The sequence below is a fragment of the Bison bison genome, unplaced genomic scaffold, assembly GCF_000754665.1.
Source record: "Bison bison bison isolate TAMUID 2011002044 unplaced genomic scaffold, Bison_UMD1.0 scf7180017864182, whole genome shotgun sequence".
Lineage (NCBI taxonomy): Eukaryota > Metazoa > Chordata > Mammalia > Artiodactyla > Bovidae > Bison > Bison bison.
Window position 1 is genome coordinate 1791183 of NW_011494754.1, and position 14158 is coordinate 1805340.

Below are 14158 nucleotides of genomic sequence, written 5' to 3' on the forward strand. Positions count from 1 at the left end.
TAATTTAATGCTTGCTTCAAAGGAGATTACACCAAAAAGCGCATTGCTTTTCATTTATTCATTACGGATCTGTCATAGAAGCATTTTTTCTTTCTTTTATTTATTTATTTTTTGCCCTGAATTGTAGTGTTGTAGTAAATTTCGTACTACACTCAGGGTATTTTAAAAGATTATAAGCCTTTTAACTAATGTTATCGTCCTATTTAAATTGATCAAATTGGTATTTCAGCCCCATAACCTTGCATTTCTGAAAGTTGAGCTAACCAGATATGGCTTCTTTTGATGACTACTAAAATAGCTGTTCTGGGGAAAGTCTAATAGAAATAATGGGGTAAAAACATAACACTGCTTGTTAGTAGTGATGACAATAACAGCAGAGAGAACAGACCCTGGATTTAGGGCTGGGTATCTCTGTCCGTAAACGGAGATTAGCGCATGTCGCAGCCCAGGTCTTTTCATTAAAGGGGAAAAAAATGAATATACATTTGGGAGTAAAGAAAGGAGTAAGATGAGAAACTCAAAACCAGAAACCAACACTCTATCATTTGGCAACTTTTAGGTATAAATCCAGATGTCAGTAAAGGAAAACAGACTTTTCCCCACTGAGACAGCAGTAGTTACCTTAGCAGACTTCAGCAAGCTCTTGTAATACATTCTCAGAAGCAAGGGACCTATCTAGATTCCTAAATGATTACACTAAAATTTGAGTTTTCTGTTGTTATTATTAAAGATTTTGTATTAAAAAAAATGCTAACTTCTCTTTAAAACCAAAACCCAAAGTTGTTTTTAATAAGGCAAGTTTTGTTGTTGTTGTTTAGTGGTGAAGTCGTGTCCGACTCTTTATGATCCCATGGACTATAGCCCGCCAGACTCCTCTGTTTGTGGGATTTCCCAGGCAAGAATACTGGAATGGGTTGCCATTTCTTTCTCCAGGAGATCTTCCCGACTCAGGGTTCGAACCCCGACCCCCTGCATTGCAGGCTGATTCTTTACCATCTGAGCCACCAGCGAAACCCTAAAGCAAGTTTAGGCATAATAAAGGTTACATTTTCCAGGAGACTAATAGACAATTATCCAATTCTCAGAGATAATTTGCAAAGAAATTGTTTTATTCTTACTGGCTATTAGTGCTATGATATTTCTGGATTTTGTCCTGTCCTGCTTCACATACTCTGCCTAATAATCTTCATAATGTTCCTTCCCTCGATCGACTGGTCTTTAATAGAAATTCAGAAATGTTTTGTTCTCAGGTTAGTAATTCCTTAAACAGTAAAAGTATTATTGTCAGCTGCATGTGTCATATTTTCTGGCCATTGAAAGTACCCTTGAGTGTGCTTACAGCAGCAACTGGGTAAATTATCAACTGCTAGTGTTATTACTGTGAGGAAGAATACAGGACTTTGGGACAGGATTGCCTTGGGTTCCACCTTAGCCCTGTGTATTCACCTGCTTTGTGATGCTGGCAGCATTGAGTGATTTTTCATTTTCCTAATTCATATAATGGGCATCAGAAGCCTATTTCGTAGGGTTTCTGTGAGGGTTTTAGGAAATGATGAATGTATGAGGACTGAGAGTGACATTTGACTCTTACGGGTGATGGGTGGTTAGTGTGTTTGCTGCCTGTCTTTTGTTCTCCACCTGTAAATGCAGTCATGCCGTCCTGTAGAAATCTCTGTGCACAGATGTGTGAGCTCTGGCCTCAGGCCACCTCACCCCACCTTGAGTTACTGCTCTCTCCGCCTGCCCTGCAATCACGTGATGTGTTAACTGCCCTGCTCTGCATTCTTTGATGTCTTTTCCTATTGAAAATAATGTGTTGAATTTTATCCAGAATTTTTAGTCTACTCTGCTCCATTTCCTCCCTTCTTTACTTCCAAAACTGAGCACATTATGGTGACTTATAAGAAGACTACTTATAGCCCCATAAGAAGAATTTGGGGCTTCCCTGGTGACTCAGATGGTAAAGAGTCCACCTGCAATGTGGGAGACCTGGGTTCCATCCCTGGGTTGGAAAGATCCCCTGGAGAAGGGAATGGCTACCACTCCAGTATTCTGGCCTGGAGAATTTATTCCATGGACAGAGGAGCCTGACATGCTACAGTCCATGGGGTCGCAATGAGTCGGACACAACTGAGTGGCTTTCACTTCACAAGAAGAATTTGGGCCATTAGAGGAGAATGGACTTCCAGAGTTAGAAAGGAGGTCAGAGTTATTGCACCTCAAACCTTCATTTTCCAGATTCCAGATGATTAAGGGACCTGTTCAATGTCAGATAGCTGGAAAGAGGCAGGTATGGGGTCTTAACATAAAATAAATTCTATGTTCTTTCTACCTGATCCTTAAAACAAAAAAAAAAACTTATTTTATTTATGGCAATGAAGAAATATGGTAGGTGCAGGAAAGAAAGAGAACAACAAATGAGAAAATATTTTATTTTATTATTATTATTTTTTAGGATCATGCAGTGCCAAGTGCTCTGCTAGGTACTATATATAACTTATTTACTCCCCATGGAAGTTTTATTACATTCTTATTTTACACGTGGGGAATCTGAAATTCAAAGAAATTGGGTAATAGACAGTGCCTGGCCAAGACTTGAACCTGGGTCTTTCTCTCTCCAAAATCTTGCCTCTGGAATTTTGCCTCTTGTTCTCTTTTAAAACAGACTTACAGGTATCCAGAGAACAGTAAAAGCTCCTTTGGAGTTTACAAAGTACTTAAGCATTTTCATAGAAAGAACCTATTGTTTCTTGGCTTTGGATCTTCACGACAATCAATTTTTGTATTTGCAGATATACAGTCAGCTTTCTTAGGCATTATATGGAAAGCTATCCGCATTTTTTTTTTAGAAAACCTGGATTCACATCCCTGGCATCGTTGTCCCCTTTTTTCACACTTAGAAATTTAAATACATACCAAACACTAGTGATGGGGATGATAACCTCTCTCCAAAGAATTTTTTTTTAATCTCCTCCTCTGGGCCAGACATTCCACTAAACATTGGCCACGGATCTTATTAATTTTCTCTTTGCCATGGGGAGTAAGAACATTAATTTTGGAGTCACATGCTTTATTCTCATTCTGGCTCTTCCACTTATAAGCAGTGGAATCTTGGCCTAGATACTTGATCTCCCTGTACCTTAGTTTTCTCACCTGTAAAATGGGAATACTACCAACCTTATAGGATCATTGTGAGAATTCAATGAGAAAATACTTGCGAAGAGTGGTATCTATAGCTATGCAGTGGAGGTTACACAGGACATACTGTATGTGTGCAAATGTACGGAAGTTTTACTTGACAGTCATACTATAATTATATGATTATAATGTGCCATGGAAAAATCTCTGGTCTGCTTCCTATCTTTATCCATTATTTCTTTTGATCCATCAGAGGCCAGCAGAAATAGTAGATGAGGAAGAAGATAGAGAGAAGGAAAACAAGGAGGTGGAACAGAAGGACGACTTCTCAGGAATGAATGGTGAAGTTAAAGAGGAAGAAGGAGACCAGGAGGAGCCTGAAGCTGCAGAGCAAGCAGAGGAGATCCCAGATCACAGGGAGGAGCAGGCAGGTTCTGCTGCTCGTGTGAACGGAGGGACCGATGAAGAAAATGGCGAGGAACTGGCGCAGGTTAATAATGAGCTTCAAGAAGCGGTGGAGGAGGAAATAAAGTCTCAAGGAGCTGGCAGTGAACATGAAGAGGTATTTCTATAGGATTATTTATAAGGATTAACTATTTATAAGGGTTAAAGACAATATTGAGTCATTTTTTTCCCTTGTAAATTTTATTGCCTCTGTAACTAAAGAGCTAAATACTTTATTTTCATCTATTTTTCCCTCAGGCTGACTTGGACCCTCAAAGACCACCAAAGCCAGAAGTAAAAATCACTAGTCCACAAGAAAATGATGACAACGAACAAAACAAGGATAATTTGTCATAGCATGGATGATTTTTTAAAAGAGAGTATATTGAGTATAAGAAAAATGAAGGATTAAATACTTGAAGAAGAAGTATATAGCTATTGCTAAACATAATGTGGCAATGTGGTTGAATACTACCTACTGAAATTTAAAATTAGAGGCCTGACTAATGGGAAAGACTAGATAACTTTGAATAGCTACTAAAGGAGAGTGACTTCTTTTTATGAGCTGTGTTTTTAAAAGTCATGTAGAAAAATTAAGCGTAATAGAGGGGATTTTGCATGGGAAGACAGTTAGCCACTTGTCTTTGTAAAGATGAAAAAACACAGGACCACACCTGTTCTTGAGAAGTGAGATTATTGGATGGCAGCCGATGCTAAAGCACTTATCTAAGAGGGCATAGAATTAAAAAAAATGATAATAGGAAAGCATGTACTATTTTTTTTAAAGCAATAAACTCTTGAATAAACTCATTGCAACTTAGTTTCAGAGATAATTTGAAGATGGCAATAGACTGAAATGTTTCTGTGTCCTGTTGACATTCCTTTCTTTCTTCCTCCTTAGCCAAAATCCACCTTAAAAGAACTAAAAGGATAATGCAAGGTATTCATTTTGGAAGGAGGAAGTATTCACTCAATGTATTCCTCGACAATATTGTCATGCCCCTCCCTTAAGTACTGCAGATTTTAATCGTCTGGCTTTAATGACACACACTCAGGAAGGAATTACAGAAAGGAACACCTAATTATATCACTGAGCCTGTCTGGGTGGTTTACAGATTCTGGTATCCTATGGATTTTAGCTGATCCAGTCTACCATTACCAATAATACTCCTCTCTTCATATTATTATATTAGAAAACTCAATATTGGGTATTCCAAAGATTGAATTTTCTCCAAACAGTTTTTTTTTTAACAAAAAGAGCAAGGTTGTGTAGTAGGAAAAAAAACTTAGGCTATAAGATTTTGTCACACCTCAGTTTCTCTTGCTTTTTATGTTATTTTTTATTAGAACTGCCCTGTCATATTTTTTCCCTTAGGGGTATCAGCAAATACTTCTTTTCATGGTCACTTATATTTAGACTTTTAAGGAGATTCTTTTCTCTATAATTTGAAGCTATAGGATAGAAATTGTTGAAAAAAGTTTAAAAAGTGTCATAATGAAACCAGTTCCTGATTACAGTTCTAGGGTTAATTAAATTAAAACAGATTGCCTCGTCAGGTATATGTGGGGAAAAAAGGTCACGTTAGTTTTGAATTTTTAAGAGATGATGTAGTTCTTCCTTAAATATAGAAATAATATGTTTTCTCATATTAAAGAATATTTTTTGTTAGTTATGTAGAAATTTGCAGTTTTAACTTCTTATGCTTTCATCAAATTCATTATTAATGATGATTTTGAAAGATTTACCCCCCCATCCAGGTTTCATAACCAATCATTTGGAATTAAAGTTATATAAAGCGCTCAATAATACTATAGAAAACTGATATATTTTTCTTAAAAGCTATTTTAATATTTTCCATAAATAGGAAGTATATGCAGTGACTATAACAGTATTGGAAAGAGATACTGATATACAGGTATATTAATTTAGGAGGATGAATTATAAATGGGGTACTATATTTCTAATATAAACTCTAGATTGTTCTTTCTACTAGTAGGTTTTTTTTTTCAAGTGAGACAGTATAAAGCTTTACAGGTGATAGGCAATCATCTTAATAACCTTTATTGCTAGGGCAATAGACTACTATGTTTTTTACTGTTAAATTCCTACACTATTACTGGGTCTGGAGTTAAAGATTTCAAATAGTTTATAAAAATAAAAGATTGCATATAAGAAATTATAAGTAATTATCAAGGTGATTCTTCTTTCTTTAATAAGGATTTTATCTGTCTCTTCCTTCTTCAATAAAGATATTGTCTTTCATTTTTTCCTGTTATTTGCTTCAACATTTTGGAGAAGGGAATGGCAACCCACTCCAGTATTCTTGCCTGGAGAATCCCATGGATAGAGGAGCCTGCCAGGCTACAGTCCATGGGGTTGCAAAGTAAGACATGACTGAACGACTAATACACACACACACACACACACACACACATACACACTTAACATTTAGGTTTGGAGGAACTTTTTAAGAGTCATCTTAGTGAAGCACAATGTCACTTTAAATGAAACACAACTTTTGGTATTTAAATATACTTAAGAAAGTGATAGGCTACAATAACTGTGGCAGAAAGTTTTAACATTGGGATATAATACTTTATGTGCATATTTCACCACCTATCTATAAGATATAATTGTGACCTAACTTGAGGAATGAACAATCACTAATGACTTTAAAACACTTTGCAAGCATATGTTACTAAGAAAAAAAAAAGAAAAAAAATGTTGTCTTACCAAAGAAGAATCATTAACAGATGATTTCTGTAAACGGTCATTTTGGAGATGACTTTAACACAAATGATGCAAATTAGTTCACCTCCCAAACGATAGTTTTCTTTTGGGAATGGTGGCCTCCGTGGAAGATTAGCTCCACAAATTGAGACTCACTGACTGGTTTGGAGACCATTTATGTGAGTGAGCAGAAGAGATCTTGGTTAGGCTTCAGGTATTGTTTTATAAAGGGTTCTATGAAAAACCGACGGAGCTTTTATGTGGTGACCAGTCATAGAATGTTTTGATCTGTTACTTCTTGTGATAGTTTTCAGTTTTAATTTTATTTTTCATAGTTTTAATCAAATGCTTTTCTTAAATTTAATTGCATTTAACACACTTGTCAATAATGGGTTTGTTAGTTGAAATGGAACACTGGGAGTTACACAGTAAGAGTAAGGAAGATTTTTCAGTTCAGTTCAGTTGCAGTCATGTCCGACTCTTTGCCACCCCATGGACTGCAGCACGCCAGGCTTCCCTGTCCATCACCAACTTACTCGAACTCATGTCCATCCAGTTGAACTAAAGTCATTTTTCATGCAAAGGACAGTTTATCTGGTTTAGCTTCCATTTAAATAGCATTTGAGCATCCATGGATTTCTCATATAAAACAAGATACTCTGGCCATGAGATAACTTTTTACTCATTATATTTCTCTATGATCATAGGATGACTTTTTATTTAAGACATTTTTGGAGGGGTGGTATTAGAAAGCCAGACTCATAGGAAGAGATTAATACCCTCTTGTGCCTTCCGTTTTATTCTGTGTTAATTCTTGTTGTCATCTGTAAACGTAGACCCATATAAATATAAATATATATATATATGTGTGTATATACATATGACTTGGAGTCAGTTAGATCTCTCTGTAGGCTCACAACTGTGAAGCCATACTAATATGAACTTACGTTAACTCTTCTAGTTTACAGTTCATAAACCAACATCCCCCAAAATTTCACTGAATACCCTATCTTCTACCCAAAGGATAAAGCAAATTCACCCAGTTAAAATTGTGACCACTGAACAACAGGAAGTCGTCTTTATTTTGTTAACTGACTCTCCTAAAGGATCAGCTCTATCCTTTCATTTTTTGCTCAACAAGGAGCCAAGGCAAAAATTTAGAAAGCAGATTAATTGCTAAGCAGAAAGCTTCACATCTGAAGTGTTGCCAATCTGAACAGAAATAGACCGCATAGATACACATAGACACATACCAGACACTCACACAGATGCACTCACACACTTTAAATGTTGAAAAAGACTTCCTCAGGCACAGCGTTAGTAATGCAACAAGGCTCTTGAGAGAAGCAATGGATATAAACTGTTAGGAAAGGCTAAGAAATGATGCATATCATGGTGCTTTAAAAGTTGGTTCCCAAAGACTATAGGATATTTTAAATTCTTCTCAAAATAAAAATCTACCAGCGTTTTAATGGAAAATTCTAGGGAAGGGTGAGATATGTATCTATATAACCTTATTTTCTCAAATTAACTACAGTACAGTTCTTCAGTCATCAGTCTTAAGTACCAAAAACTTTAGGTGCAGAATATGTCCTGCCAACACAGGATCTGTGAAAAGTCATTACTGCTTGTTAATGTGTGTATGATTTCCGTGAACATCTGGAGAGGACTCTGGCATCAAGTAGCCAAGTTCACTACAAATAGAATAAAAGTCTGACTTATTAATCTATTAGTTTATCTAATTTTCAAATTTAGTGCAGAAGATTTTTAGGTCCCTTGTATGAGTGATACATCCTGAAATGGAACAGTTTTTTTTTTTTTTAAGGTTAGTCTGCTTTTCTGAGGTGACGAGCATGTACAGTTCTTCATTATTGAATATCATTTTTGTAAATAGTGTAAGATTTTTGCTTTTCAGAAAATATCCCGGTATTTGGATGGGTCTGATTTTGTTCTTACTACATGAAATTTGTATATTTCTTACCATGAAGTCTAAGTGACTTGGATGGAGAACAAATATGTGCCCCCACATGTTGATGAGGAAGAAAAATACTGTTTTTGAAGAGACATAATGTCCTGTAGGATATGGGGAATTAGAAAAGAATTTAAAAAATGTCTTGATAATAATAAAGCATTTATAAAATCAGGAGATGACTAATGCAGGTTCATTGACTTGAGCCAACAACGACTTAGCTTTAATCTATGAATGGGACCAAATGAGTTCTCTGTAGTTTCATCTGCTTAAACCATATATTTTAATTGAAGGTTTGAGTTATTGTCATAAATGTAATGGCATATGGGAAGAAGAAATGATAGTAGTCAATTTTAGAAGAAGATTGCAGAAAACCTATTTTTCTGCTTCAATATTTTTCCTTTGTCTTAAATCCTTAATATGTCCAAAGATAATGGGTGATTATTGAAGTTTTATGTAAAAATTAAGTTGAGCTCATCATTTTTGTATTATTTATGTTTAGAACTCCTCTTTGTAAGGAAAATTATTTATGTTTTGATCAAATTATGAGAATTTTAGGTTTTTATTTCTGTATCAGTGCTCACTCTAAAATATGTTTGCTGTATTTTTTCTCACTCTAAAATATAAGTTTGCTGTATTATTTTTAGCAAATCTGTGTTTTATATAATTAAAATGTGTTTGAATAGTTGTTTATAATGTTGTGTTGCTAATATTTCATGTATTAATTTGTATATGATATTTTTCATAAGCATAATAGTAACTTTTCATTTGAACCATGTGGAAATTCAGCACAGTAAAAGATACTTCTGTTTCTATTTGGCATAGGTATTAAATCTCATTTGTAAAGAAATTTTTTTATAGCTTCATATACATGTTGTTTAGCTGATAAAGTTTTGAGGAATTTTTTTTAAAAATTGTTTTTTTCTTTTATGAAATGATATTAGAGAAACACAGGTTCAGAATTTTTGCTACGATAAATAAACACATCTTTAAAACAGGGAAAGTTACTCACATTTTTGTAGCTAGAGCTATAGGAATAAATTCACAGTTTTACAAAGAGATTGGTTAAAATTCTGCTTCGGTTTTCACTGCCTTCATTCTATTGAGTTAAAATTGTTTTTTTCCTTTCGTGCTTGAAAAACAAAAGCAATTAAGCATGTACGCATTTTGCCTTCTTGATACGTAATAACAACGTGTGTGATTCAGTTACCATAACTGAGAGCACATTAATGTACCTGTCAACTGTCAATATGCAGTTGACCTCTCTGTATCTTTGTTATTTCAAGGGCGAACCTGGGCAATGGAGGAGGCATCTAGATTGCCAAAGTCTCTTTAGACCATATGACTAATTGTCACTAGAAACTTCCCACAACCAACAAGAACTGTAGTCTCTACAAGGGATTGTAAAATGGTTAGCATGCATTAGCTATAAAATTCTTATTTATGAAAATAAATATACAGCTTTCCTGCAGGTTTCTAAGTATTTTTTTTTCCCCTCAGAATGGAACTGTAATCTATTAGATCATTGTCCAGGTCTCTCAAATGCCCTCACAAACTCGATCTTTCATTAACAAGACAAATAATTCGGATATGGCCTACACTTCTGTTTCCATTTATTATGGGTTTAGTAATAACAAAAATGATTTTGAATTGCAAAAAAAAAAAAAAAAATACACTTCAAGTTTAAAATTCAATGAGACACTCCTCTTGGTTTCATTGTATTTGTTCTTTTTGGATGCAGAGAACTCTGGTGACTGTCCTGACCTTCTCCTGACTCTGGTTGCTAATATTCTGACTTCTCTTCCTTCTCAAAATTTCTCGGAGCAACCTGTGGGACACAGTTCCCACCCTTAGCTCACTCAAGGACCAAGGGCCTGGAGAACCCTGGGGAGAAGGCTTTGATCCGACTCACACTGCACTCTCTGCCATGAGGACCACTGTCAGGCTGACCTTTGACCAAGTGGCTCTCTAACTGCACTCTGGGTCTCACCCTAACTGTTCCCCCTACCCAGGTTCTCACGGTATCCGGTCCAGCACTAACAGTCTCTAATGGCTGTGGGCCAGCCCCGCCCCTATTGCACTAATACCACTTATTGAACATGCTATTTTCCCCTCATTAATTTGTAGTGGGATCTACCCCAAGTTCTCACGTGTTTTAGGGACGTTCTTGGCCCAAGACTGGAGGACTGTCCTGCTATGGACTAAGTTACATCCCTCCAGATTTGCAGATTGAAGCTTCCAACCCACAATGTGACTGTATTTGGAGAGAGGGCCTTTATAGAGGCAGTTGGGATTAGATGAGGTCATAAGGGTGGGGTTTTGTTTTATAAGTCTGTCCTTATAAGAAGAGGAAGAGGCTCTGGAAGAGCTTACTCTCTTTCTGTGGAGAAGGAAATGGCAACCCACTCCAGTATTCTTGCCTGGAGAACCCCATGGAGCCTGGCAGGCTACAGTCTATGGGGTCACAAGAAGTCGGATACGACTCAGCAACTGACCACACACACACACACACACACACACTCTCTTTCTGGACACATGCAGAGGAAAGGCTCTGTGAGAACACAGCAGGAAGGTCACCATCTACCAGCCAAGAAGAGAGGCCTCACTAGAGACAAAATCTGCCAGACTGTGGAATTTGAGCTCTGGAACTATAAAAAAAATAATTTTTATTTAAGCCACTCAGTCTGTGATATTTTGTTATGGAGGCTGAGCAGGCCAAGACACATCCCTTCTCTTTGTTGAGTCCTAAATTACATAATAGGATTTTTTTGGTGGGGGAGTCAGTGAATATACAAAAGAAGATACTAATTTAGAAGGTTTTTTTTGACAAATTCTGTTTATTTTATACTCAAGATAACGTGAAGTTTTTGTCTTCCGCTAATGAGTGCCCTTCCTTAGAAGGGTATTAGATTAGAGGCTGTGACTATAGAGAAGAGGATCCAAAGGGAGCCGTGTGGGGTCAGGCTCCTCAGATTTAATCTGATGCTGCTTCTTCACCAGTGTGGTAATTATTATTTTATTTTATCTCAGGATGGCTGACAGTAGTGAGATGCAATGGAAAACATGTCTTATATAAAGTATCGAAAGGCAGGGTTTTTGTCTAATGAAAAATTAGAAAATAAGCAAGCCCAAAATATTTATGACAGTATTCAATATAAAAGGGCATGTGCTGCTCCATGTTTTATACCTTCCCTCTTTTAGAACTGTTAGATGTGATCTCTTGGGATGGGAATGACCAAGCCTGCAGGTATCCAGCTCTCCTTGTGAAGCGTATCTAGTTCTTGTATTCATAGGTGCAGGAAACATTGTTCATGATGGCCCGTACAGGGTGCTAAGTCACCTAGGTCGTGTCTTGTGACCCCATGGACTGTAGCCCACCAAACTCCTCTGTCCATGGGATTCTCCAGGCAAGAATACTGGAGTGGGGTGCCATTTCCTTCTCCAGGGGATCTTCGCAACCCAGGGATCAAACCTGCGTCTCTTTTGTTTCCTGCATTGGCAGGCAGATTCTTTACCACTAGGGCCACCTGGGAAGCCCAAGAGGGCAACCGTACAGGATGGTTTTTCCATAGATTCTCTGGTCTGATGGTCTGCTTCCATTCTGTTTTATTGGGCTCCCCATGCCAAAACTTCACTTTTTAAATTACTGACTGTAGCTTTATAAAAAGAAGTGATGTCTGATTGAGTGATTCTGCCTACTCCATTCAAGAATATCTTGGTCCTTATAGAATCAACTTGTCAGGTTCTGTGAAAAACCCTGTTGAGATTTTGATTTGAACTGCATAGCTCTTTATAACATTGAGGTATCCTATCTATAATTTTAAACATCCATTTACCTAAGTGTTTAAAAAATTCCTTCCAAACATTTGTAAAGGTCTTAAACATCTTTTAATATGTTTACCCCCAGTCATCTTATTTATTGTTGTTACTTAGTCACTAAATCGTGTCTGACTCTTTGTGACCCCATGGACTGTAGCCCACCAGGTTCCTCTGTCCATAGAATTTCCCAGGCTAGAATACTGGAGTGGGTTGCTGTTTCCTTTTCCAGGGGATCTTCCTGACCCAAAGATTGAACCTCACATCTCCTGCATTGACAGGCAGATTCTTTACCACGGAGGCACCAGGGAAGCCGTCTTACAGTTATCTTACAGTTCTGTGGCTATTTTGAATGGAATAACTTAAACGATTATTTTCCAGTTTTTAAAAATTAATGGTATCTAGAGACGTCACTGATTTCTGTGTATTGATTTTGTATTCAGCACCATGCTGAACTTTCTTATTAGAGGTGGTTTGTTAGTTTCTGCAGGACTTTTATGAAGATTACAATACTACCTGCAATAGTAACATTTGTTTTCTTCTGTTACAGTCTTAAACATCATCTTTTTCTTACTTTATTCAACTAGCTAGAACCTCTAGCATTTCTTCAATGGAAGCAGCAATAGTAGTTAATTTTGTCTTCTCCTGATGTTAAGGGAATTCTTCTAGTATTTGCTTAATATTTGCTTATTTTTTAGTAGATACCTTATATCAAGGTAAATTTCTCTTTAACTCCTAGTTTTCTAAGAGGTGTTTTATTTGAAAACTGAAAGAATGAACTATGAATGAATTTTATAAGACTCTGCATCCTTTAAGATTTTCATTATTTTTCTTCTTTAGTTTGTTAAATGTTATGAACTTCATTAATTACCCCCTAATAAGCCATTCTTACATTCTTAGGACAAACAGTAATAATTGGTAGTATGTAGAATTCATTTTTACATGTTGTTGAACTTGTTTTGTTAATATTTAGAGCTTTTATATCTGTGTTTATAAATGGAAGTGATCTATTTTTATTGTTTCTTATTTGACCTCTTCCTGGTTTTAGTATTATTATAGTTGTTCATAAAATGAGGAAGAAAGCTTTTCCTCCATTTCTACTCACTGAAGCAATTGTAGGTATGGGTGATATCTTTCTTGAGGATTTGATTACCTGTAAAACCTTTCAGCCTGGGGTTGTGTTTGTATGTTTGAAGTAGTTTTTTAAAAAACTCAATTTCTTTTAAGGTTATATGTCTATTCAGGTCTTCTGTTTATTGAATCAAATTGGCAATTTATATTTATCTAGAAAGTTGTTCATTTCTTTCATGTTTTCAACTTTATTTGCCAAAACTATTTATAGTATTATTTTAGAACTTTTAAAACAACTTGTGTAAATCTAGTCATATTCTCTGTTTTTTCATTTCTAATATGGTTTATATGTGCTTTTCTCTTTTTTTGTTCAATAATACTGGTTATTTCTTTTTATTCATGTTTTTAAAATATAGAATTTTTGATCCTCTGCACTATTTTTCTATTTCATTATTGCTCTCTTTTCTTATCACTAATATTTCTTTCCTTCTACTTTCTCTGTGTTTTCTGTAACTCAAGTTGAATGCCTTTCTAATATATTTTGGCTTTATTCATTTCTAACATATGTTTTTGAGGCTATAAATGAACCAGTATGTATCACATTAGCTATAACTACAAGTTTTGATAGAGAATCCTTTTTTTGTTGTTGCTGTTGTTATTTGGCTCTAAATAGTTTTTTTTTTTTTGTAATTTTCTCTGTTTCTTCATTGACTTATGGGTAACCGGGTATGTATAGGAGACATTGGTGCCCCATCCAGACCCCATTTTCCTTGGCCAAGGCACCTGTCCACCAAATGCTATGAGGGCTGACTTTGCAGAGAATTCCCCTCAGCCAAACAGAAGCTGCCTTTTCCAGGAGGTTATATTCTCCTCCTGGCGACTTATGGTCAATGACTGACTGACATGGGTGGAAAAGATGGCCACCCTCTCTCTCAAGGTGGGACTAACTCTGTGGTGCCGTCTGTGCTCCAGAACTCCCTGTGGAATCA

At 36.2% G+C, this 14158-nt stretch overlaps 1 protein-coding gene across 2 annotated transcripts in view; it reads left to right on the top strand.

Moving 5' to 3' along the window:
• Positions 1 to 5895, top strand: part of DCDC2 (doublecortin domain containing 2) — a 146138-nt gene extending 140243 nt beyond the window's left edge. For both annotated transcript variants that reach the window (XM_010843512.1, XM_010843513.1), the window contains 2 exons: positions 3392 to 3700; positions 3841 to 5895. In XM_010843512.1, coding sequence (XP_010841814.1) covers positions 3392 to 3700; positions 3841 to 3939 — 408 coding nt within the window. In that variant the 3' untranslated portion in view covers positions 3940 to 5895. The remainder of the gene's footprint in view (positions 1 to 3391; positions 3701 to 3840) is intronic.
• Positions 5896 to 14158: the final 8263 nt, after the last annotated feature.